The sequence below is a fragment of the Delphinapterus leucas genome, chromosome 8 (assembly GCF_059928025.1).
Source record: "Delphinapterus leucas isolate spDelLeu-1000000601 "Yukka" chromosome 8, BTC_Dleu_Yukka2, whole genome shotgun sequence".
In the NCBI taxonomy this organism is placed as follows: domain Eukaryota; kingdom Metazoa; phylum Chordata; class Mammalia; order Artiodactyla; family Monodontidae; genus Delphinapterus; species Delphinapterus leucas.
Genome location: NC_143136.1, coordinates 28700100 through 28721629, shown reverse-complemented (window position 1 = coordinate 28721629; position 21530 = coordinate 28700100). Strand labels below are relative to the sequence as shown.

Below are 21530 nucleotides of genomic sequence, written 5' to 3'. Positions count from 1 at the left end.
GATGAAATCTGTCATTCCTAACAATTCTTATCACAGCACTTAAACTGAACTAAAATCAAAGATCAGTGCTCTACTTTTGCAGGTGTACTTAGAAAGGCTTTTAACTTATGCTGAGATCGACATTTGCCCCACTAACTGGAAAAGAATTGTTTTGGGAGCCATTCTTCTTGCCTCCAAGGTTTGGGACGATCAGGCTGTATGGAATGTGGACTACTGCCAGATCCTCAAGGACATTACAGTTGAGGACATGTGAGTTTGTAAGGTTACGGTGAACTTTGTAACCATTTTCCAATGCCTCATTTGCTCCCATAAAGTTTACATTTTAAGAAATGTTACATTGTGCAGAGAGCTGAAATAGACATAAAATTGCAGACTTCTTTCTATCTAGCTGTAGTATAACAATTTGTATTTCCCCTCATTAATTGGTAGGTCTTGATGTGTTATTGTTGTAATATTCTGCCTGATAACTTGAAATTGTTTTTCTGGTGGTTTTTGCCAAACATTTTACAAGCTCACTACCAGAACAACATGGTACAGCAAGTAACTTCACAGCTTTCTTAAAGCTGTCTACCAGGTCCAGTCCATTTTTAAGGGGCACATGCCTGGACTTTGAAGCAAGTGGCCACTGTTAAGGTCTTAGGGCCTCTAGACTACTGACAGGCTATAATTTCAACCTGAGTCACACATTGTGTATTTGCTTTTGCTGGTCTTTTTCTCCTTTTTATCTGAGGTTCTGTTGTTACAGAAACTGTGATGTACAGGTAGCCACATATAAAGGTTTCAGATCCCTGTGTTCCTGTCTCCTCCCCTAAAGTCTGCTGAGTTAGGAAACGCCTGCCTCTCAGGTAGGCCGGGAAGCATCACTGGGGCCTCACCCAGGGCACTCAGCAAACACAGCAGCAGCACTTTGTGGGGCCTTGAGTTAACTTAGGCAGGTTCTCCTCACAGATGGCACGCTCACATTGGCATGAAACACCAGGCTTCCAATCTGGCTCTGGTGAAGGGCCCCAAGGGTGGGAAGCAGGATGAGCCAGAGAGGTAATTCCAGCAGACTCTCGAAGTGCCTGCTTGACAGTGAAAATGTCTTTGTGGGTGACATGCAGGAAAATGTGAAAGGACACCTGTTGATTATATTGGACAGCAGAGGCCGATCAAGGTGGCAGGCAGGAGCAAGAGTTTGTTTTTGTTACCTTTGCCCCTTACTCTAGATAATTCACAATTACCAAAGTGCATATTTACAGCTGAAGCGAGGAAAGTTGTGACTAAGAGATGGGACCAGTGACTGTCAGTAGCTGTCAAAGTGGCTTTTGGTGAAAATGTCCACTTCAGTGATAATGTAAACCGGGTAGTCATGGTGATATTGCTGGTAGCAATCTTAGCAAACAGTGTAACAGCAGATAATGAATTTGAAATGAATAGAAGTACTTTTGGAAGTTGCAGAAACTAAAGTGATGTTGACCAACACTATCATCAGTCTTTAAACTGGTCCCTTGAAGGAAGGAAAATTTGTAATCGTGAACACCATCCCTGCCATGGTGGCAGCTGAAATTTTCTCAGAATCTGCAACTGAGCTGACTGGGGCTCTGGTTCCAGGTACAACATCAGAGAACATGCAGGGAAATGTGTGGGTGTTCATAGATGCGAACCCAGGAGCATTGGCGGCAGTGTCCAGCTATGAAGAAACTAATTCTAAACAACGCTTTTCCGTGTAGAACAGAGAATCACCAGGAGTTATGTTTATAATAGGCTGCTTTTGTTTATGATCTTTGGAAGTCAGAAAGCATTACAGCAAAGTGTTTAATACACATTTGTTTCATCCCTCTGCTGTTGACCACTATTTGTAATGGTCTCATTTTGAGTCTGAATTGAAAAATTGCTGCCTATCTGCTTTTCCTTAAAACTTTCTAACATCTATGTGTCTTGTTAAATATATATTTCCCTTCAAAAGAGTAAGTTAAACTGAGCAGCTGCTGTTCAGAAAATTTGCTGCGCCTGTAAATGGTATGCTCTTCAGCCATCTAGCCATTTAAAACACAACAAAAAACACAGAAGATGCATATTCTATAGGCATAATGCTTTTCTTCAGTGATTAAAGCTCTATTAATAGACATGTTAATCCTATGAAGTACTGTATTTCCACACAATTAAAATGTATTAGTGGAGAAAATATAAAAGGGATAGTGAAGTGCATTTATTCCTGTAGTAAATTAAGTCCTGATTAGCTGATTATCAAAACATTATCTGATTTACATTTCTATAGACTTCTGGCCGTACGAACAGGAAATTAATTTTGGAAGTAGGTTCAGTTAGGTTTAAAGTTCAACAAATGAGAAACCTCATTTCTGCTCATACTCTGCTCTCCATACAGGAGAACATGGAGCATTTGTTGATTTATCCAATGGATAAAATATTAACACTTTAAAACCAAGAAACCAAATGTATTGTAAAATAAGCCACTCGCATGTTTGGGTATTTATCATTTTTATTTATATAATCATTTTTATTTATATAATCAACTCTCTAAAGTGATTGCTGTGAAAAGTGGTAAGATTCACTCTAATTTTATAGTTATTAAACATTTGGCAAGCAAATGGCTGGATATGGTCATATAGCAGAAGCCTGCTCCCAACACTCTGCTTTCCCACTTCATTGAATTTGCCCCCTGTGGGCGTGTGCAGTCTGTCCTGGCACCTGGCAGGGGGCGGTAGGTCTGAACATCCTGGGCTGCTCTCCTAACACCGGGGGAAAACAACTGCTCTATCAGAGGTCATATCGTAAAGTGGGTTTAGTCTAGCTGAGACATAATCTTACTGCCTTCCTAAGCTTAAAAAGTGCATTCTGTCCTGTCATGGTGACAACAACTCACCCTAGTAAGGTTAAGGTGAACAGAAACTTGCATTATGTCCTTTGACACAGCCCCATGCATTGTGGCGGGGGTGGGGGGGATTCCCTTTCCCATCGAATGTAGCTTATTTATTTATTTATTTGAGATGAATCCTTGTTGCCTCAAGAGTTTTCCCCCCTCAGAGATAATAGCAGTGGCTCCCGATGGATCCATTTGTTGCCGTGGTGATGTGCCCACTCCTTTTGTTGGCTCGCATCTACTTCAATAAGCCCCTTCCTGTCATCAGCCCGGTGAAAATGTCTGCAAGTTCTTCAGAGCTAATAAACAGCATACATCATTCCTTTCATCTGATCACTATAGCGGGGCCTTGTGAGTGAGTGTGGAGCATGAATCGTACAGCTGCACTAATGGAACTCTGAAGAATGAGCCCCTGAGTCAGCAGCATGAGTGCATAAGAGGGCCATAACCTCTTCCCCCTTGTCCCAAACTCAAAGTGCTGGGACACAGAAAGGACCACAAATAGCTGTACCTTGTTTGAACATTAGGGTATTAATCCAGCAGGGTAGCCATTATTTGTTTCAAAACAGTATTTAGAGCCATCCTAGTAGCTCAGAATGGTATTTTTGAAGATAGCCCAGTTGACTAAAATTGTCCTGTGTTGGTTTTGTCTTCTCCTCCCCCAGGAATGAGATGGAAAGGCACTTCCTGGAGCTACTTCAGTTTAATATTAATGTTCCCGCCAGTGTGTATGCCAAATACTACTTTGACCTTCGCTCCTTAGCAGATGACAACAACCTGAATTTTCTATTCACTCCTCTTAGCAAAGAAAGAGCACAGAACTTAGAGGTAAGGCTGTGAAATCACTAACTGGGGTTTTCTGTCAGCCACCGAAGCCACATCTGTAGCTAAATTATATTAAGCAGTGATTAGGAAAATGGAAAGCTGTTAACAGTTTGAAGAGCTTATTAACCCGTTGGCATCATATTTCCTGTGTCTTTTATGGTTTATACAGGGATCTCACATTATAAAAAAAAATTGTCTCTTCTGTAACCATAATTCAGAATACTTTAAGTCATATTTAATCTGTTCTTAATGGTTTTCCATTTGAACCTCTACACTTAACATATAACCATACATGAATAATTTCTTAAAATTGTATCCCTAATCATATGTACCTACATAATCTACTTACCACTCTTAACTGTCTTTTTTTTTATATATATAATTGATGTTTTGGACTATTTCTACTGTCTTGATTTTTTAAATAAATAAATTTATTTATTTATGGCTGCATTGGGTCTTCGCTGCTGCACGCGGGCTTTCTCTAGCTGCGGCGAGCGGGGTCTACTCTTCATTGCGGTGCACGGGCTTCTCATTGCAATGGCTGCCCTTGTTGCAGAGCACGGGCTCTAGAGCCCAGGCTCAGTAGTTGTGGCGCACGGGCTTAGTTGCTCCTCGGCATGTGGGATCTTCCCGGACCAGGGCACAAACCCGTGTCCCCCGCATTGGCAGGCGGATTCTTAACCACTGCGCCACCAGAGAAGTCCCTCTTAACTGTTTTTTACTCAGCTTGCAGTTCGTGTGTGTGTGTGTGTGTGTGTGTGTGTGTGTGTGTGTGTGTATGTATATCACAGTTCAGTCCCATGAGTTTATTAGACAAAGCATCGGTGGCTAACCTGAGAGACCTATACTTGGAAGGTATAATGTGGGTTCAGATACTGGATGTAGAAAGTACATGAGTTTTTAATGCAAATGGTAACGTACATGGAACAAAGTAATATTTATGGCTTATGATTTTTGGTGGGTATACAGCAAAATTCACAACTGAAATGAACACATTTAAAATTGATACTTTCTGTGGTACCTTGGTGGTACTTTAGAATACGATGTTTTTCTACCATAATTTATGTGCAAGTGAAATAGCACCTTTCAGCGCTTCAGTCATTAGACCTCTCCTACCTTGAGCACATACCTACCTCATTAAAATTTTCTTAGAGTACGTAATAACTAATGAAAATTGAATAGAAGTTGAATAGCTGAGTAAACACTGATTTTGCCCAAGTGTATGTCCATTACGTTTAAGGATCAAGTGTATAGGTAACAGATGATATTGCTATTAGGAGCCTATCATTAGGAACCCAATTTTTAAGTAACTCCAAGTTATTAGGGCAAGTTATCCCTTGCCCCAGCAATCTAATCATAGCCCTTAAAGGTTATTACCTTAGGGAATTGTCAGTTAGTGTAGATATCAGCTATCCAAAGTAGCAGTAACTATGAACTATCTAAACGAATGTAGATGTGTGCCTTATCAATGATGCTTTTTTGGTTTTTTAAGGTCCGAACATTTTTTTTTCCCCTAATTGTACCTATGTTCTACCTGATTGACTTTCCTAGGCCATTTCCAGATTGTGTGAAGACAAATACAAAGACTTGTGTAGAGCTGCTATGAGAAGGTCTTTCAGCGCTGATAATTTCATTGGTATTCAGCGCTCCAATGCCATCCTCTCTTAAGGGAGAAGTGAGGGGTTGTAACATCATAAACCCCTCGTAACAAGGACTGGAGAAATATCACCTCTCCTGCTCAGAAACCAGCAAAGTTAGTATTTTCACCTTAAAGAAAGACATTGAATTCAAGAGACTCATGGACAAGCGAAGATTATGCTGTAGGAAAGAACGGGACCTCGTCAATGTAACACACTCTTCTGTCCTTTTTAATGTAAACAGAGTTACAAAAACCACTCCAAAGCTAAAAGCTCCCAATCCACGCACAAATATCTGCTTACTGTGTAGGCCGATAGCTGTGAACTATGTGAGGTTTTTTAATTAATAGTTTAAATTTTTAGACTTTAAAGACACTAACTATATAATTTTTCCTGTTTTTCTTGCCTCACTGTCCCATACTGCTGCATATTCCTTTAGAATCAGTGCAGTATTACCATTAAAAAATGCGACTCCTAACAACTCATAAAGCCAAACTTAGGAACAGACTGTTGTAGCATCGTTAGGTTTTGAAGGGTTCTTCCTCCCTACTGTATCACTGAAGCTGCTAGTCATTATTGGCAATCAGTTTAAACCAAAAAGCTGCTGAATAACACTTGTCATCCACATTCTTTGCAGGCAGTACTTATTAGCATATTAGCATGTGTGGGATCATAAACAGAAAAAGTAGGTTATTTACTTCTATTGGGTCCGTGCTGCATTTCTTGTTAACTATGATGGTGCTTCTGATTTTGTGATGATTTTCCTCTTTGTTACATACTTGTATTAAAGGATATTTTCATAATTCCAGCCAACATGGTGGTCCAGTAATTAACAAGCTGGCAGTGAACTAGAAGGTGTCCCAGAAGTCTCAGTGCAATTGCAAGCCTGAATATAGTGTGCTTGGATACTCCAGAACACTGTTGCAGAAGTATAAATGCTACAGACTGGCAAAACGTCACTTGCAAGTTTAATCGAATTTCTTCTAAACTCATTTAGGTTTGTAAATTTTAAACATTAAGCTTTTAATATTAATATTTTGTTTCAGCCCCTCTTGAGGATAGCAAACAATGGGCTGAAATAAAAAATTAAGAGCTTAAGGTCAGAATGGCCATCATCAAAAAATCTACAAATGTGCTTGCTTCGGCAGCACATATACTAAAATTGGAACGATACAGAGAAGATTAGCACGGCCCATGTGCAAGGATGACACGCAAATTCGTGAAGCGTTCCATATTAAAAAAGTAAAAATCTAAAAACTATAAATGGAGAGGGTGTGGAGAAAAGGGAACCCTCTTGCACTGTTGGTGGGAATGTAAATTGATACAGCCACTATGGAGAACAGTATGGAGCTTCCTTAAAAAACTAAAAATAGAACTACCCTACGACCCAGCAGTCCCACTACTGGGCACATACCCTGAGAAAACCATAATTCGAAAAGAGTCATGTACCACAATGTTCATTGCAGCTTTATTTACAATAGCCAGGACACGGAAGCAACCTAAGTGTCCATTGACAGATGAATGGATAAAGAAGATATGGCACATATACACAATGGAATATTACTCAGCCATAAAAAAGAAACGAAATTGAGTTAGTTGTAGTGAGGTCATACAGAGTGAAGTAAGTCAGAGAAAAACAAATACCATATGCTAACACATACATATGGAATCTAAAAAAGAAAAAAAGGTTGTGAAAAACCTAGGGGCAGGACAGGAATAAAGACGCAGACATAGAGAATGGACTTGAGAACACGGGGAGGGGGAAGGGTAAGCTGGGACGGAGTGAGAGAGTGGCATGGACACATATACACTACCAAATGTAAAACAGATAGCTAGTGGGAAGCAGCCGCATAGCACAGGGAGATCAGCTCGGTGCTTTGTGACCACCTAGAGGGGTGGGATAGGGAGGGTGGGAGGGAGATGCAAGAGGGAGGAAATAATGGGGATATATGTATACGTACAGCTGATTCACTTTGTTACAAAGCAGAAACTAACCACTGTAAAGCAAATGAGTTTAGAAGAAATTCAATTAAACTTTCAAATGATGTTTTGTAAGTTGTGGCATTTATACTTCTACAAGTTTCAAAGCTTAAAATTGCACTAAGACTTAAGGGGATACCTTGTATCTTCATAGACCTGCCCTCCTCTTTCTAAAGTAGTCCTTTGCAAGGCTGGGCTGCTTACCTGCTTGATCACCTACGTTTCTTTTTTCTAGATTTGGTAAAGGAATTATGAACAACAGTGTTAATTCACATGTAATAAATTGAAAGGAACTGGACCCTAATAGTAGTGATAGAGTAAGTGATACGAAACAGCTTTTCTATCCTATGTGTTAACCTGTCTGTAGGTGTCTCACTTCAAGTTCTGCTACTTAAGAGGAAACGTGTAAACCTTAGGAACCCTTACCTCAGGCTTTAAAAGGCAGGGAGGTCCAGTAATCAGTCTTTTAGGAGATTGGTAACGATGTCACCTAAACTTGAAATATTAAAAAAAAAAAAAGTTAGTGTTCTCAACTATGTGAAATCTTTCTCCTCCTACCTTCTCAAAATGTAATCCTAGGAATTTTGCCTGTAAACAAAGCATTTCTGGGCCAGAAATACTTTCTCTCTTTATAGCAAGGCTTCACATTATATTGAGTGCTGCAGGTTCCATCATTTTTAAAGGACAGAGACATAAATGATAAATTACGGTATATAAAATATTACAATCTACCACCTCAAAAATATTGTTTATGGAATTTGGAGCTTCAAGTACTGATTGCAGTTTTATTTTGAAAAGAATGCTACAACTTATGTGGTTTTTCTTCCTCATGTTTATATTAAAAGAAAAGCTAATAAACTCTATTTTAATTAAAATATATGGCTACTGTGTTTGTAACACTTCTCACTATTCACATAACAACTCTGTCTAACTCAGATGTTTTCAATCAGCTCTGATAGTCGGGCCTTAAAGCATTTTCAAACTAACCATAAGTTGTTTTGACCCCTGCCTTTAGTTAAGATGTAGTCACTTATTCAGCTTACGCTCTTTTCAACCTGAAGAAAATCTAGTACACTTAAAATCACTGGCTACAGTGCTCGGTGGCATAATGCATTAGATGGCATTTTTTAATTGTTATGGTGCCAAGATGGAAATGCACATTGAAAGATAAAAGTAGGTAAATACACAGAGAAAGGAATTACAGGGATACTGTAGAATCAGAACTTGAGTTGTTTGAGGGCTTCAAGCAATTGAACAGGAAAGAAAATGGAAGAACAGGAAGCAGTAGAATTGTGGTTGCTGTTAAGAGGGTGACTTTTTTTTTTTTTTTTTTTTTTTTGCGGTACGCGGGCCTCTCACTGTTGTGGCCTCTCCCGTTGCGGAGCACAGGCTGCGGATGCGCAGGCTGCGGATGCGCAGGCCCAGCGGCCATGGCTCACGGGCCCAGCCGCTCCGCGGCATGTAGGGATCCTCCTGGACTGGGGCAGGAACCCGTGTCCCCTGCATCAGCAGGTGGACTCTCAACCACTGCGCCACCAGGGAAGCCCCTAAGAGGGTGACTTTCAAACAAGCCACTAATTTGACTTTAACATGCTATTTCACTTACATTCAGTTGGAAACATACCAGATCTCTAAAGTTTCTTTTAGACCCTAGCCACTGCACTTGAGCAATATTCCATCAGTCCTGATAGTATTGCCATGTTTTCATCCACCTTAATTTCCTTCCTAAGGTCAGATCTTTAACTTTGTTCTTGTTAAGTTGCTGACTAGGAGAAATGATCTTATTTAGTACAGAAGGGAAAAAAAATCTATCACAAGTCACTGTTGATATCAATAGTTTGCACCGCGTAATAATATGCCAGTTACTAAGCAGAAATGCTGACATATCTTGAGTGGTCGAAGGTTTAAAACAAAAAAAATTGGGGGTAGGGACATTGGACATGACTGTAGCTTCAAGAACAAGTTGGTAGAATAAGGAGAATTACTAAAAATTGCTTTTTCCCTTCAGCTTTAATTCTAGAGGCAATAGTCATTTTAATAAATGGGAAATTGAGGCAAATTAAGGTAAAAATTTAAACATCACTGAAAGTAGGTTCTCCGACAAATATGGGGCATGGAAACTAGTTACTAATAGGGTGGCAACTATGGCATTTTTTTCCAGGGTTTTATACCTAGGAAGGGTTTGTTCCCTAAAGTAGTAAGACTATAAAAGAATATCTGACTACCTGAACTCAAATTTTATTTTTTCGCTTTTTAAAAAAAATTTTTTTTCTCTAGTGGAATACTGACACCTGTGCAATTTTAACTCTGGCATATCGTGAACTGAACTTTATTCTTTACAAGGAAAAGACAGAGGTTTGAAATGTATGTTTGAACCAAATTAAATTGCCGTTTTTGTATGTTAAATTCATATGGTTGACCCCAAGACAACTTCTTAGGGCCCAGTGTTTCTGGTTAAGAGAAATTTTTTCCACCCTGTGTCAGATCCCATCATGACCCTATTCTTTGACATTTACTCCTAATGTACCCTGTATGCCCATTATTGAAATTCAACAGCACTAAATCCTAGTTTTACAACAGGTCAAGTTTCATTTCTTAGTTTTCCCATTCTATAAAATATACCATTCCTTGATGTTTGAAAAATGCTGAAGCCAGTATTTACTGGAAAACAATTCACTCTGTATTCAGGTTATGCAATGTTTTCGAAAATGTTTACCTATAGCGTGTAGGTTAGCTAAAATCTTTCATCACCCAAGCCTTCTCTCTAACCACATGTAAAATGACTACGACTGTTCCCTCACCCAGAAGCCACATTCTTGAGTATAGAGCTATTTGGTAAAGCACTGGACAGCTGGTAGGGGCTCTCCCAGAGGTAAGTGCTAATTTCTATGCAGAATCTGTAGATTACACCCAGCATCTATCAATCAAGTTAAGGATTAGATCACCTAAAATCTTAACTGTTAGCCACTTACCAACCTGGCCAGCCTGACACCTTGCCAGCAAGAATACAAAAGATCTAGGAGCCCTTCAGAGACACCTTGTCCCTTGTACACAGGTGCAACCTGTTTGGCTTCTGAGGCAATTTCCACTAGTCCATTTTAAATGGGTTTGGCAGATGAGATAACATGCACTTCATGTGAAACAAATGTTATGAATACCAGTTTATGGTTTAGGGTCTCTAACATGCAGAAAGAACCAGGAAAGTGAAGTAGCACAGAAATTAGAAATCCAGAGTCAAATGGAAAGAGGTTAATGTTCTTTAAAAAAAAAAAAAAAAGGAACAGGTTAGGTGATGACTAACTGCTGTGAGGGCAGCTAAGTAATTTGAATGTGATTAGAGACAGCCTCAGAATCTAAGGTCCTCAAGAATAGGTCGACCTCTACTTCAAGACCTCAAATTACTCTGCTAGCTTTTTCTTACAACGTCTATTCCTTCATCTTACCATTCTCAATTCTACCGACCTTTACTTCTAGCTCCCCAGATGGTGGCCCTTTATCTCCTCACTGGGGGAACCAACTCTTCCAAACACAGGGCGTCAGTGTTTCGTCCACCTCCCGCTGCACTCTCTCAACAAGGTCATCTCAGCTTCACCCTTTGACTTTCTACTCGTGTCCAATGTGGCAGTGCTTGATGTTGGTTACTACTATGACCCATTTCTAAAACATTATCACCAGGTTCCAGGAAATACAGGATTTATATGTCTCACAGGCTAACTGGCCCCTGGTAATCCCCTTTAATCAACTACTTGAGCCCTCCTGTGTTCCCACAAAGTAGTTGTTCCCAATTTGCTGCACTCACTCCCCTGATCTGCCCACAACCCTAGATGTATCTCCTCAGGCTAGGCAGCAACCCCACCTTCCGAACTCCAAAACTCATCTGGCATTAGGAATAGATGCCTCACTTCTTAAGGTAACCCCTCTCATCTAAGGGAGAGGATTCCATCCCGACTCTTCAAGTCAAATTTCTATATCCAACCCCACCACCACCAGGATGGTGGTGAGGATGGGGCAATTTGACCTTCCTCAGCCCTTGACATGTCCTAGTGTTTCTCAAGATGTGGTCTCCAGACCACACCTGCCTCTCATGGGCTGAAAGTCCCTGTAAGAAATGAAGCTTCTCTAAATGCAATGTGGAATCCTAGAACAGATAAAGAACATCAGTGGAAAATCTGGTGAAATCCAAATAAAGTCTGGAGTTAACAGTAGAGCGTTAATGTTGACTTCTTAGTTTAACAAATGTGCTATGATAATATGTTAATATTAGGGCAAAATGGATATATCTTTGCAACTTTTCTGTAAGCCTAAAATAATTCTAAAAGTTTACTAAAACAGAACAAAAAGACCTAATTCTTGGATCCCAAATTAATTTCAATTCCTGGAGCTGAAGCCTGGGAATCTACATTTCTAATAGGAACCCCAAATGATTCTTATGCAGACACAAATTTGAAACCTAGTCTTTCAATTCCCTTTCCATTCCACGCCTGAATGGCTGCTTTTTCCTCGTTTTACTTACCTTAACCTGATTTAATCTTTTAGATCCTCTCAACCCTAAAATATAAGTACTATCATTATCCCCCTTTCACAGATGAGAAAGTACTAAGATGAAGTACACAAATGAAGTACTAAGAGCTTAAGTAATTTGTTCAGGATCAACAGCCCATGAATGATGGAGCTGGGAGTTGAATCCCTAATCAATCTAGCTCCCAAGTCTATGCACAGAACCATTCTACTTCCGCTCATTCTGCTGCACGTAAGAGCTCTGTAACTAAGTCACTAAAAGAAGCATTATTACCTATTTCTCCAACTTCCTAAGTCCAACAGTGCCCCCCTTTCCCACTGGGGGGAATGAACAATGAGAAAGCATTGGGAAGATGTGCCAACTAGAGACCTGTATGGGTAAGGCACAGTGGCTCTTGCACCAGGATCCAGCTCAACTGCTGTATTTTCTGTTCTCCCAAATGCCCTAACATGTACCAATCTAATAATGCTCATAGTACTCACTTTGATGCTAAATTAATTATCTCAGGTTTACTAAGCATCTGTCCACATTGTCAGGGAAGTGCCGACTCTAAATCAATTTACAGTTGGCCCTCCGTATCCACAGGTTCTGCGTCAGTGGATTCAGCCAACCATGGATTGAAAATATTTAGGGAAAAAAATTTCAGAAAGTTACAGAGAGCAAAACTTGAATTGGCTGCACACCACCAACCATTTGCATTATATTTACAACTACTTAGGATTTGTATTTGGTATTATAAGTAATCTAGACATGACTTAAAGTACAAAGGAGGGTGCAGGGGAAGATGGGAGGGTTGTGCATAGGTTATATGCAAATACTGCACCGTTTTATATAAGGGACTTGAGCATCCATGGATTTTGGTGTGGGGCGGCACGGGGGGAGGGAGACTACTGGAACCAATTACCCACAAATACAGAGGGAGAACCATACATCTTCTTATCTTATCTGGGTTCCCTGACTTGTATTTAGACCTTAATACAAAGTTGTGGATCTAACTGCTGAATGATAAAGTTTTGGGGGTTTCTGACTGCAAACCAGACACACACAAGAGCAGCACTTCTATCCAAATTGCTTCAGTACAGAGTATAGATGGAGGGTTGATAAAATAGAACACAGTCTCAGGCAATGTCTCTGTTCTTACGTGTATTTTCCTTCATTTCTTCAAGTGAATCATGAAACAATCACAGGATCAGCAGGAGAAACCTATGAAGTATATTCAGGTAAAACATGTTTTCATTAGTTCTCCTTCTGGTGATTGGAATTTCCTTGATTTTATTATCAATAAAAACATTGCCACTTATATTCAAAGTACATCTGAGAAATCTGATCATGAAATTAGAATGCACATACCTCCTTCAGATACTCTTAGAAAACAGTGTCTCTCCATAAAAGCATGAGAAAAATACTTGTACAGCATCTTATTTGCTTTACCATTGCTTTAATGCACTTTAAAATTTATCTACATGAATTGGGAACAAAGAAACAAAAATAGACATTTCTTTGTTTTTCATAAATAACTACTCTCCATATTTGATAAAAATCTCAAAGCATTATTTTAACTTCCCACAAATATAATACATACATTTTTTTTTCTGAAATAATAAGGTCAGCAAATTAAGTATCTTGACACTAATATAACCACATACAACTGCTTTTCTACTGACCTCCAGGAACAAAACAAAAACAGAAAACTTCTTATCAAGATGCTCTGGGTTTCCTTTTGCTAGTGTTAGGGACCCTGGAATTAAAATCATCTGCCAGTAATCATTTTATAGACGCTAGTTGATTGTCTACAAATAAAATATCGCTGGCTCTGCTTTGAGTTCTGGATTTGACATGACACTGACAATACCGCATGGGACAGGCACTACACATACACGGAAATCAGAAAAAGTATTGAATGCCCTGGACTCGAACTACTGACTCAGTATGTGCCTCATTTGGCTCAGTAATAAATTCACCTGCACCAAACCCGTATCAAAAGTCACTAAATCTCTCATATATATAATATATATTATTTATATACACACCCACAACACATACATACTATACATACAGTTTGTAACAACATGAAGTAATATCGTCTTCAAACGATGTACCACAGACTGAAATAAATCCTGTAATTGTCATCAAGCTGCTAGAAGCTTTTGAGAGTTCTGAGCCAGGTTACTTACTTTCATCCTGCCTACCCTTCATTCACCCTGCTTTAATGTCTTGGTAGCTTTTGCTTTCAAAACCACCCTCCTCAACCTAGGTGTATTTCTTTCCCAGGATCACTTGATTGGACTTTGGAGGCAAGAAAGGGCATGCAGGGGGAGCAGGAAATCCTCAGCCACTGTACCTCACACCTGCCTAGATTTGTGATGTTCTCTATCCTGTTGGCCACATTCGGTGTTAGAAAGCAGTTATTCAAAGCTTTGTCCCTCCTACCCCCCTTGGTCTTTCTGTAGAGCACAAAAGTGAAAGAAGCCTCTTTAGCAGGGATAGCAGTTCATTAAAATATACAACTACATTTCCTAGCTCTGGGGTTCCCATTCTGTACTTGAGACTGCAGGTCACGGATGCTGTTATTAAGGTGCGGTGTGGGATCCATGAGGTTTTCTCCTGGCAGCCGGTGTCAGGATTAGTGCAGCCCTAGCCCAGGAGGAAACGGCCTAATGAATACCAACTTGGAAACAGTGCTGTCAGCACATTATTTAAGCTTGTACATTGCTCACAATTACACACAACACACACACAGGCTTATCACTGGAAATGACTACGAGAAAACACGACAAAGGTTTGCAAGGATAAACCAATAAGGCACCAAGAATACTTATTTTCAGCCAATTTAGACAACTTCAAAGTGTGAGGTTAAGAATATAAATTAAAACGACTTCCTAAGTCTTGGCAACTGATTTACTGAGAGGTCACATATTAGTTCCTTCTAAATCTTTACCCCTAAAATCTATGACGGGGGACGTTGCTTACAATTGAACCATGAAAGGGACAGCCCAAAAGCTGTACCTGTGAAACTAAACTGGGCCTTAAATCCTTCCTAAAATCACAGAGCTGGCTGTGAAGAAGTTGCTAAACCAACCCACAACCTTTCATTTTGTAATTGTTTTCATGAGTACGGATTGTTTGCCTAATAAAAATAAAAATCAGAAGAAAACAGCATATGAGATGGAAATAGGGGGCGACCATAAATAGATGGGCTTCTCTGCCCTGGGTAGCAGGAGGGGTGGCTGAGGTAAAACTTGAGGGAAGCAGGTGGGCTTCATCTTTGAGGTAAGGGAGGGGGAGAGCAGCGGTGAAAACAGAGGCTGAAAACAGAGGCAGCTCTGAGAGTTGGCCTGGACCTAGATCTCCAAATGCATTACCTGTATTGCTTCTCCTTGGCTTAGTATCCTGTGTCTTAACTGTCTTTTTTTTTTAAGTAAATTGGTTGTTCTTTTTAGGTTTGGTATGTTGCCAAAATGGAAAATAGTTGTTTTAAAAGGAAGAATTAAATCACTTCAACCACATCATCCCACAACTTTTAGATACATTCTGCGTCATCTTTACACTCCTCCACAAAAAAAAAAAAAGGAAGAGGAAAAACCCAAATTAGTCACAATGACCTAAGGCAGCAGAATAATCTATGTGCTTTCTGGGAAGACATGTTAACTGAGGGAAGAGGTCAAGGTGATCAGAAAAGTTCCTCATTTGAAAAACAAGAGAGGAACTGGCCCTCAGGCAGGGGATCTATTTCAAGGTTCTAAGAAGCTTCTTCTGAACAAGTAGAGGAATTAGATGTGCAAAAAGTTCTGTAGCTCTGTGTACAAGGTTTTGTCGAATATACTGACATTTTGATTCAGAGGATGAGTGTGTAAGAGCAGTGCATTTTTATAAACGTGAATAGCTTTTGAAAGTCCATGAAAACTATAACAACAGGCTTCTTTCCACCAGCAAAGTGCTTAAATCCACTATGGAAAGTATACACTTGTTTACTTAATATCCACAATGTAAAAACTGGCCTGGGCTTAAATCTGACTTTTCCAACTTTGGTATAAATGAAGCGCAAATCCCTACACTTGTTTCTCTAGGGAGACGTCCCCAAATTTTAATTGTTTTTGCCATTTTAGCTTCTTAAATTTAGTTCCCACTCAGTCCTGGTCACTGGTATTCTGCTGGCCAATGCACTGTCACCCCCTTCCCCAGTAATGGCCTCACACTCTTCTTGAATGAATGGTCAGATAGATTAGGAAAGCAAACAGAATTCTCTAACAGTAAAGTGTGTGCTCATCGCTATATAGGCTTTCTCAGAAGAGGAGGAAGAGAAAAATATATTGAGGCGAGGGGGGCGGGGGGAACAGCTTTCCTTTTGCTACACTGATCCATGTTTTAAAAGCTTATGCAAGGGTGTTATGGGTTTCATTTGTTTCCAGAGGCCGCAGAGAGCAGTGTCTCGATGCTTCTGGAATATCTGGCTGTAATCTAGTCCAAAGTCCAGGGACACTTATTTTCCCTCATCGCTGCCAGTGTTTGTTCACAGGTAGCCAGCCTCCCTCCCCCCGTTCAAGCACCTCATTCAAGGGTGGGTGTGGTTTCTAATCACAGCCCTCCAGGAGAGGAGGAATAAGAAAAGCAAAAAGACTGTTTAACATGATAAAGGAGGTGGGATGGGGGTGGGGGGGGGGTGTGTGGAGCAGATAAGACAGGTGTTGGAAATTTACTTAATTACAGGAGTTATATCCATTTTAGTCCTTAAATGTAAAAAGGAACCCCCTTCAGCACTATCACTAAGTCCTGCCAGAAGAGAAGGAAGTGGGTTTATTTTTACCAAAGTTTTAACACAAGTTTAAAAAAGTGGCATCACCAAAGCCTATTAAGAACCACTCACTATAGATGTTAAAAAAAAAAAAAAAAGAACCACCCACTCCTCGGGCACAAAGCTGCCATCTTAACAGTCTAGAATTCAAGTTCAACCAATCACCATCCCTTAGGTTCACATTCTTCCAAATATTTATTCCGGACACTGCAATGCTACCTCTAACTTATTCAAGCAAAGCTGGCACTGTTAAGAACGAGAATGATTACAAGTACTATAAAAAAGAAACCGAAGCTTGCTAAACGAAGCTAGGACGGTCACATTAGAATCTCTAAACATTGCCTAACCTTGTCACTTTCCGGAGGCCCTAACCACATTATGCTACCCCTCCTTGGTATGACTTAGGGTGTCCCCTAACTTAGGAACTATAAACAGGGACAAGCAGCTCACCTTAAAGCATCTTGGACACTTTAAGCAGTGGAAGGAGAAACAACCTGGAAAAGCACACGGAACAACTTCCCAGTCACAGCAACTTTCACTGTTCACATTATTTTTAAAGACAGAAGTATAGGAAATATATTTTCCCAATTTAGACCACCCAGTTCAAAGAAACCTGAACCAAGTGGAACTTCATTATAATGCCAACTTTAGGATTGTAAAGCCCCCAAAGCAAAGGTAAATTTTGTTGCCAAAATGCAACAAAGTTAAAAATTAAGAAAACTACATATAAATTAAAAACAGGGTTCCTCTTGAAAAGGCAGTAAGATAGAACAGACGTGAGCTGGGCCCCTTTGAGAAGTCCTGGGACAGGTACTCCCCTTGAAACCGTCCCTCTCCCCTCTCTCCAAGCTGCCCCGGGAGGGGGCATCAGCACCAAGAAGGTAAACGGAAGTGACCTTGGCAAAGCTACCAAACAAAACAACCTCCCTCCCTCAACTCCCGGCCCCGGTCCCGGTCCCTCGGCCTCGGCCTCCTCCTACACGTGCGACAGGGACACCTGCTTGTGATAGGCGGCGGCGGCGGCGGCGGGGCCCGGCGGCGCGGTCCTGCCCGTGAGCGCTGCGCTCGCCTCGGCGTAGTCCCCGGCGGCCGTGGCGCCGCCGCTCTTGTGGCCCCGCCGCGGGCGGCAGCAGCAGCGACTGGTGAAGCGCCGCCACGACTCCACAGTCTTGCCGGACCAAATCCAAACGCCCGACGTGATGCCCACCACAAGGCACATGAAGTACTTGAGCATGAGCACCCAGTACTCGGGCTTGGCGCGCGGCTGGCCAGAGTCCGGGCCGGGGCACGCGCAGGTGAGCGCAGCCTCCCAGCTCTCGCGATAGTGCTGTTCGTACAGGTAGCATGCGACCACGATGCTGGCTGGCACAGTGTAGAGCAGCGTGAAGATGCCGATGCGGATCATGAGCTTCTCCAGCTTGTCCGTCTTGGTGCCGCCCTGCTTGATGACGCTGCGGATGCGGAAGAGCGACACGAAGCCCGCCAGGAGGAAGAGCGTGCCCACCAGCAGGTAGAGCACCAGCGGGCCCAGCACGAAGCCGCGCAGCGAGTTCAGGTTCTGGTTCCCCACGTAGCAGATGCCGGCCACCGGGTCCCCGTCCACGGAGCTCAGTGCCAGCGCAGTGATGGACTTGACACTGGGGATGAGCCACGCGGCCAGGTGGAAGTACTGCGCATAGCCCGCAATGGCCTCGTTGCCCCACTTCATGCCAGCCGCCAAGAACCAGGTGAGCGACAGGATGACCCACCAGATGGAACTGGCCATGCCAAAGAAGTAGACCAGCAGGAAGACGACAGTGCACAGCGCAGGGCCCGTTGTCTCGTAGTGGATGTGGCTGTGCTCGCGGCTGCAGGCGACGCTGGCATGGCCCACGACCAGACGCACCAGGAAGCCCAGAGACACGCACAGGTAGCAGGCTGACAGGAAGATGATGGGGCGCTCAGGGTAGCGGAAGCGTTCCATGTCTATTAAGAAGGTGGCCACCGTGGTGGAGGTGGAGATGAAGCACAGTACAGACCACAGGCCGATCCAGAAGGTGGCGAACGTGCGCTCGTCGGGGCTGAAGGACGGCTGGTAGCAGGGCACCGCGCAGTTGGGTACCTGGCCCGTCCTCACCTTGTTGTAAAGCGGGTGCGACTCCTTGAGAATGGGCACGAAGGGCTCGCGGCACTTGCACACCGACGGGCCCCCGGCGGCGCAGTCGTTCCCCGAGGCCGGCGACCCCGGCAGGCCTGAGTGGGTGGGCTTGGCCGGGAAGGGCCTGGGGGGCGCCGTGGTGGCCTCGCTGCGGTTGTAATCCATGCACAGGACCTCGGCGTCGCGGCCCAGCACCGGGAGGCGGTCGCAGCTCATGCGTTCCGGCCAGGCAAAGCCATACTGGCGCATGAGCGGCGAGCAGCCGGCCTTGGCGCGCTCGCACACCGAGCGGCAGGGCGGCAGCGGCTTGTGGTAGTCGGGCAGGCAGATGGGCGTGTACATGGAGCACAGGAAGAAACGCAGGTCCGGCGAGCAGTGGATTTCCACCAGCGGCCAGAACTGGTGCACCTCCAGACCCGCCTCGTCCTGCGTGTCGTGGTTGAACTGGTTGGGCATGTGCGTCAGGTTGTAGCCGATGCCGCGGCACATAGGCACTGTGATTTCCTGGCACACTGGGGCCTTGGAGGCGGCCGCCGCCCGGCCCGCCAGCTGCGCTAGGAGCAGCAGCAGCAGCGAAGGCGGCGCGGACGGGTCTGGCCGAGCCATAGCCCCCTCCCTCCCCTCGTCTCCCGCAGCCAGCGCGGGGCCAGCTCAGGCAGGGGAAACCGGGATCCGGGCTTCCCTCTCCGCCGACTTGTGTGGCGCCGGGACTGGCAACCTGTTGGTTTCTTTTTCTTTTAAAGAAATCCGTCCAAAGATAAACTGTTTCGTGAGGGCGCTGCCTCCTCAGGGAGCGCTCAGCTCTTCGCTGGAGAGGGCTGGGGAGGGACGGTTAGGGCTCCGATTCCAAGGAAAGTACTCTTTAAAAAAGAAGGTGGAGGAGAATAAAAATTGCAACCACTCCCAAATAGAGAGGTGTCAAAGGCGCTATCCCCGCAAGCGGTCTCCAAAACTCTAAGTTAACCTATCTCCCTCCCCTCCCCTCCCACCTCCTGGAACCAAACTACAGACTCCCCGCCCCTCACCCCGCCTCCCTTCTCGCAGGGCCTGCCAGCCTGCACCCCAAGGTCAGAGCGCTCAGCCTCCGGGAAAAGGGCAGAGGGCCGGGAAAAGAACGGGGAGAAGGGGAAGGCGCGGGCTCTCACCTCTGAGGATCCCGAGAGAAGCAGATAGTCCGTAGCCAGCCTGGGCCCTCCGTCTCTGGGACACTTCGCTCAGAAACGCGACTCAGAGACAGGCTGGCATCGGGAAAGTTTGGCGATAGGCTGGGTACCCGAGGAGGCAGCACATGGCAGCAGGTGGGGGCGTCTCAAAGAGGGGGTCGTCCCCTGAACGAGGTCGCCGCAGACCGGTCATTCGCCCCCACCTCCTGCGAGCCCCCCCGCATGATCCGGGCGGGGCAGGACGCGGGGCAGGCCGTGCGTTCCACCAGGGTCCGGGAGCCGGACGAAGGGCGAGCGCGCCTGGCAGCACCTGGGCAAGAGGAAGGCGGTGTGCGGCGACCGGGGGATCCCGCCGCCTCACAGCACGGCGAGCAGCCAGCGCTGGCCCCGCCGGGACTGCATGGTGCGCGCCCGCCGCCGCGTCCCGCCCGCCGCTCTCCTCCTCCCCTGCAGGGGGATCCGCGCTCCAGCGGACTCCTGGGGGCGGTGGCGGTTCTCCCGGGACGCGCCGGGCTCCGCTCCTCCCCCGCGCTCTAGCACCCTTTGGCCCACCTCCGGCGGGTATTGAACTGCGCGCGGCGGCGGTGGCGGCGGCGGCGCTGGCCGCAGCGGAGTCACTGCCTTGAGCTGACTGGCCTCTCCCGCCCAGCCTGGGTCACCTGCTTCTAATGCCCGCCGGGAGGCTCCGCCCCGGCCCCGCCCCTTCGCGCTGGGGCTCGGTTGGTGGGCCGCCCCGCCACGCTCTCCGCGCGTCCCCGCCCACTGCCCCGCGGGCTCGGCCTCTCCCCAGGCGCCCTCCGGCCCCGCCTGGAGCTGGCAGCCGAGGAGCGTGGGCCAATCGCCGGCCGGGAAGCTATGGGGGGCGGGGCGAATGCTAATCACGCCTTCTTGAGACCCGGAGCGGGAAACCCTAGCTAGAAGTCCCTCCTGAGTTCTCTGCTGGCTCACACTGGTGCGGGGCTCACTTTCCCGTAATGTTCTCGCTTATGAACCCTAGCTTCCAGGGCACCTACCAGGTCTCCTATCTGCAGGTAAGCATCCTTAGAGTCCGGCGCTTGTTTAAAAGAACTGCTCAAAGAATCATTCTTAACCGTGGCACCTGTCTCCTCTCTGCGCTGCCCTCACCAGGTGAGCTCAAATTGAGAGAAGTACAAATGCTTACTGAGCCCCTACGGTGTGTCAGACAGCGCGTTAATCGTTCTCATCTTAATACAGGATGTCTCAGAAACTTACGACAATTCTAGGAGGCAGGCATTCCTTATAGGGGAAGAAACAAGAGTTTAGAAGCGTAACAAGGCAACCGAGCTAATGATAGTTCCCCCAAGAAAGCCACAACCTAGATAATCTCGTTCAGCGCGGTATTCCGAGCGCCTAACACAGAGTAGGCTCTCAAATGGCAAACCTGGGATTCGAACCGAGATAGTTGGGACGCGACATCCACAATTTTTACCACCTCCTCCCCCGTCCCCCCATATGCGACCGGTTATCTCCCAGGCTTTAACCTTTACTTTTGCATTTCGTAACAAAATCTTACTGTTGCGACAAGAAAGTGATTTTCTTTCCGTCTTTGGAAGACTCCAGACGTGTTAGTCCTTTATCAGTTTATCGGGTTAA

At 44.5% G+C, this 21530-nt stretch overlaps 2 protein-coding genes and 1 non-coding gene across 6 annotated transcripts in view; 2 read left to right on the top strand and 1 right to left on the bottom strand.

The window, feature by feature from the left end:
* The window catches only part of CCNYL1 (cyclin Y like 1), a 43411-nt gene extending 28386 nt beyond the window's left edge, over nt 1-15025 (top strand). For 2 of the 4 annotated variants that reach the window (XM_030760389.2, XM_022567529.2), the window contains 3 exons: nt 83-249; nt 3529-3691; nt 5240-8180. In XM_030760389.2, coding sequence (XP_030616249.1) covers nt 83-249; nt 3529-3691; nt 5240-5356 — 447 coding nt within the window. In that variant the 3' untranslated portion in view covers nt 5357-8180. Of the gene's footprint in view, nt 1-82; nt 250-3528; nt 3692-5239; nt 8181-12990; nt 13045-14095 lie in introns of those variants that run through there. The other 2 variants (XR_016394022.1, XM_089916444.1) reach the window with 2 other exon arrangements.
* LOC115802174 (U6 spliceosomal RNA) lies at nt 6458-6564 on the top strand. The gene has a single exon (XR_004022574.1). It is a non-coding gene; the product is annotated as a U6 spliceosomal RNA (small nuclear RNA).
* FZD5 (frizzled class receptor 5) lies at nt 13243-20565 on the bottom strand. Its single transcript, XM_022567527.3, has 2 exons — nt 19899-20565; nt 13243-19613 (listed from the first exon to the last, which is right to left on the bottom strand). Exon 2 carries the CDS (start codon nt 19357-19359, stop codon nt 17593-17595), a length of 1767 nt encoding a protein of 588 aa, XP_022423235.1. The 5' UTR covers nt 19360-19613; nt 19899-20565; the 3' UTR covers nt 13243-17592.
* Nucleotides 20566-21530: the final 965 nt, after the last annotated feature.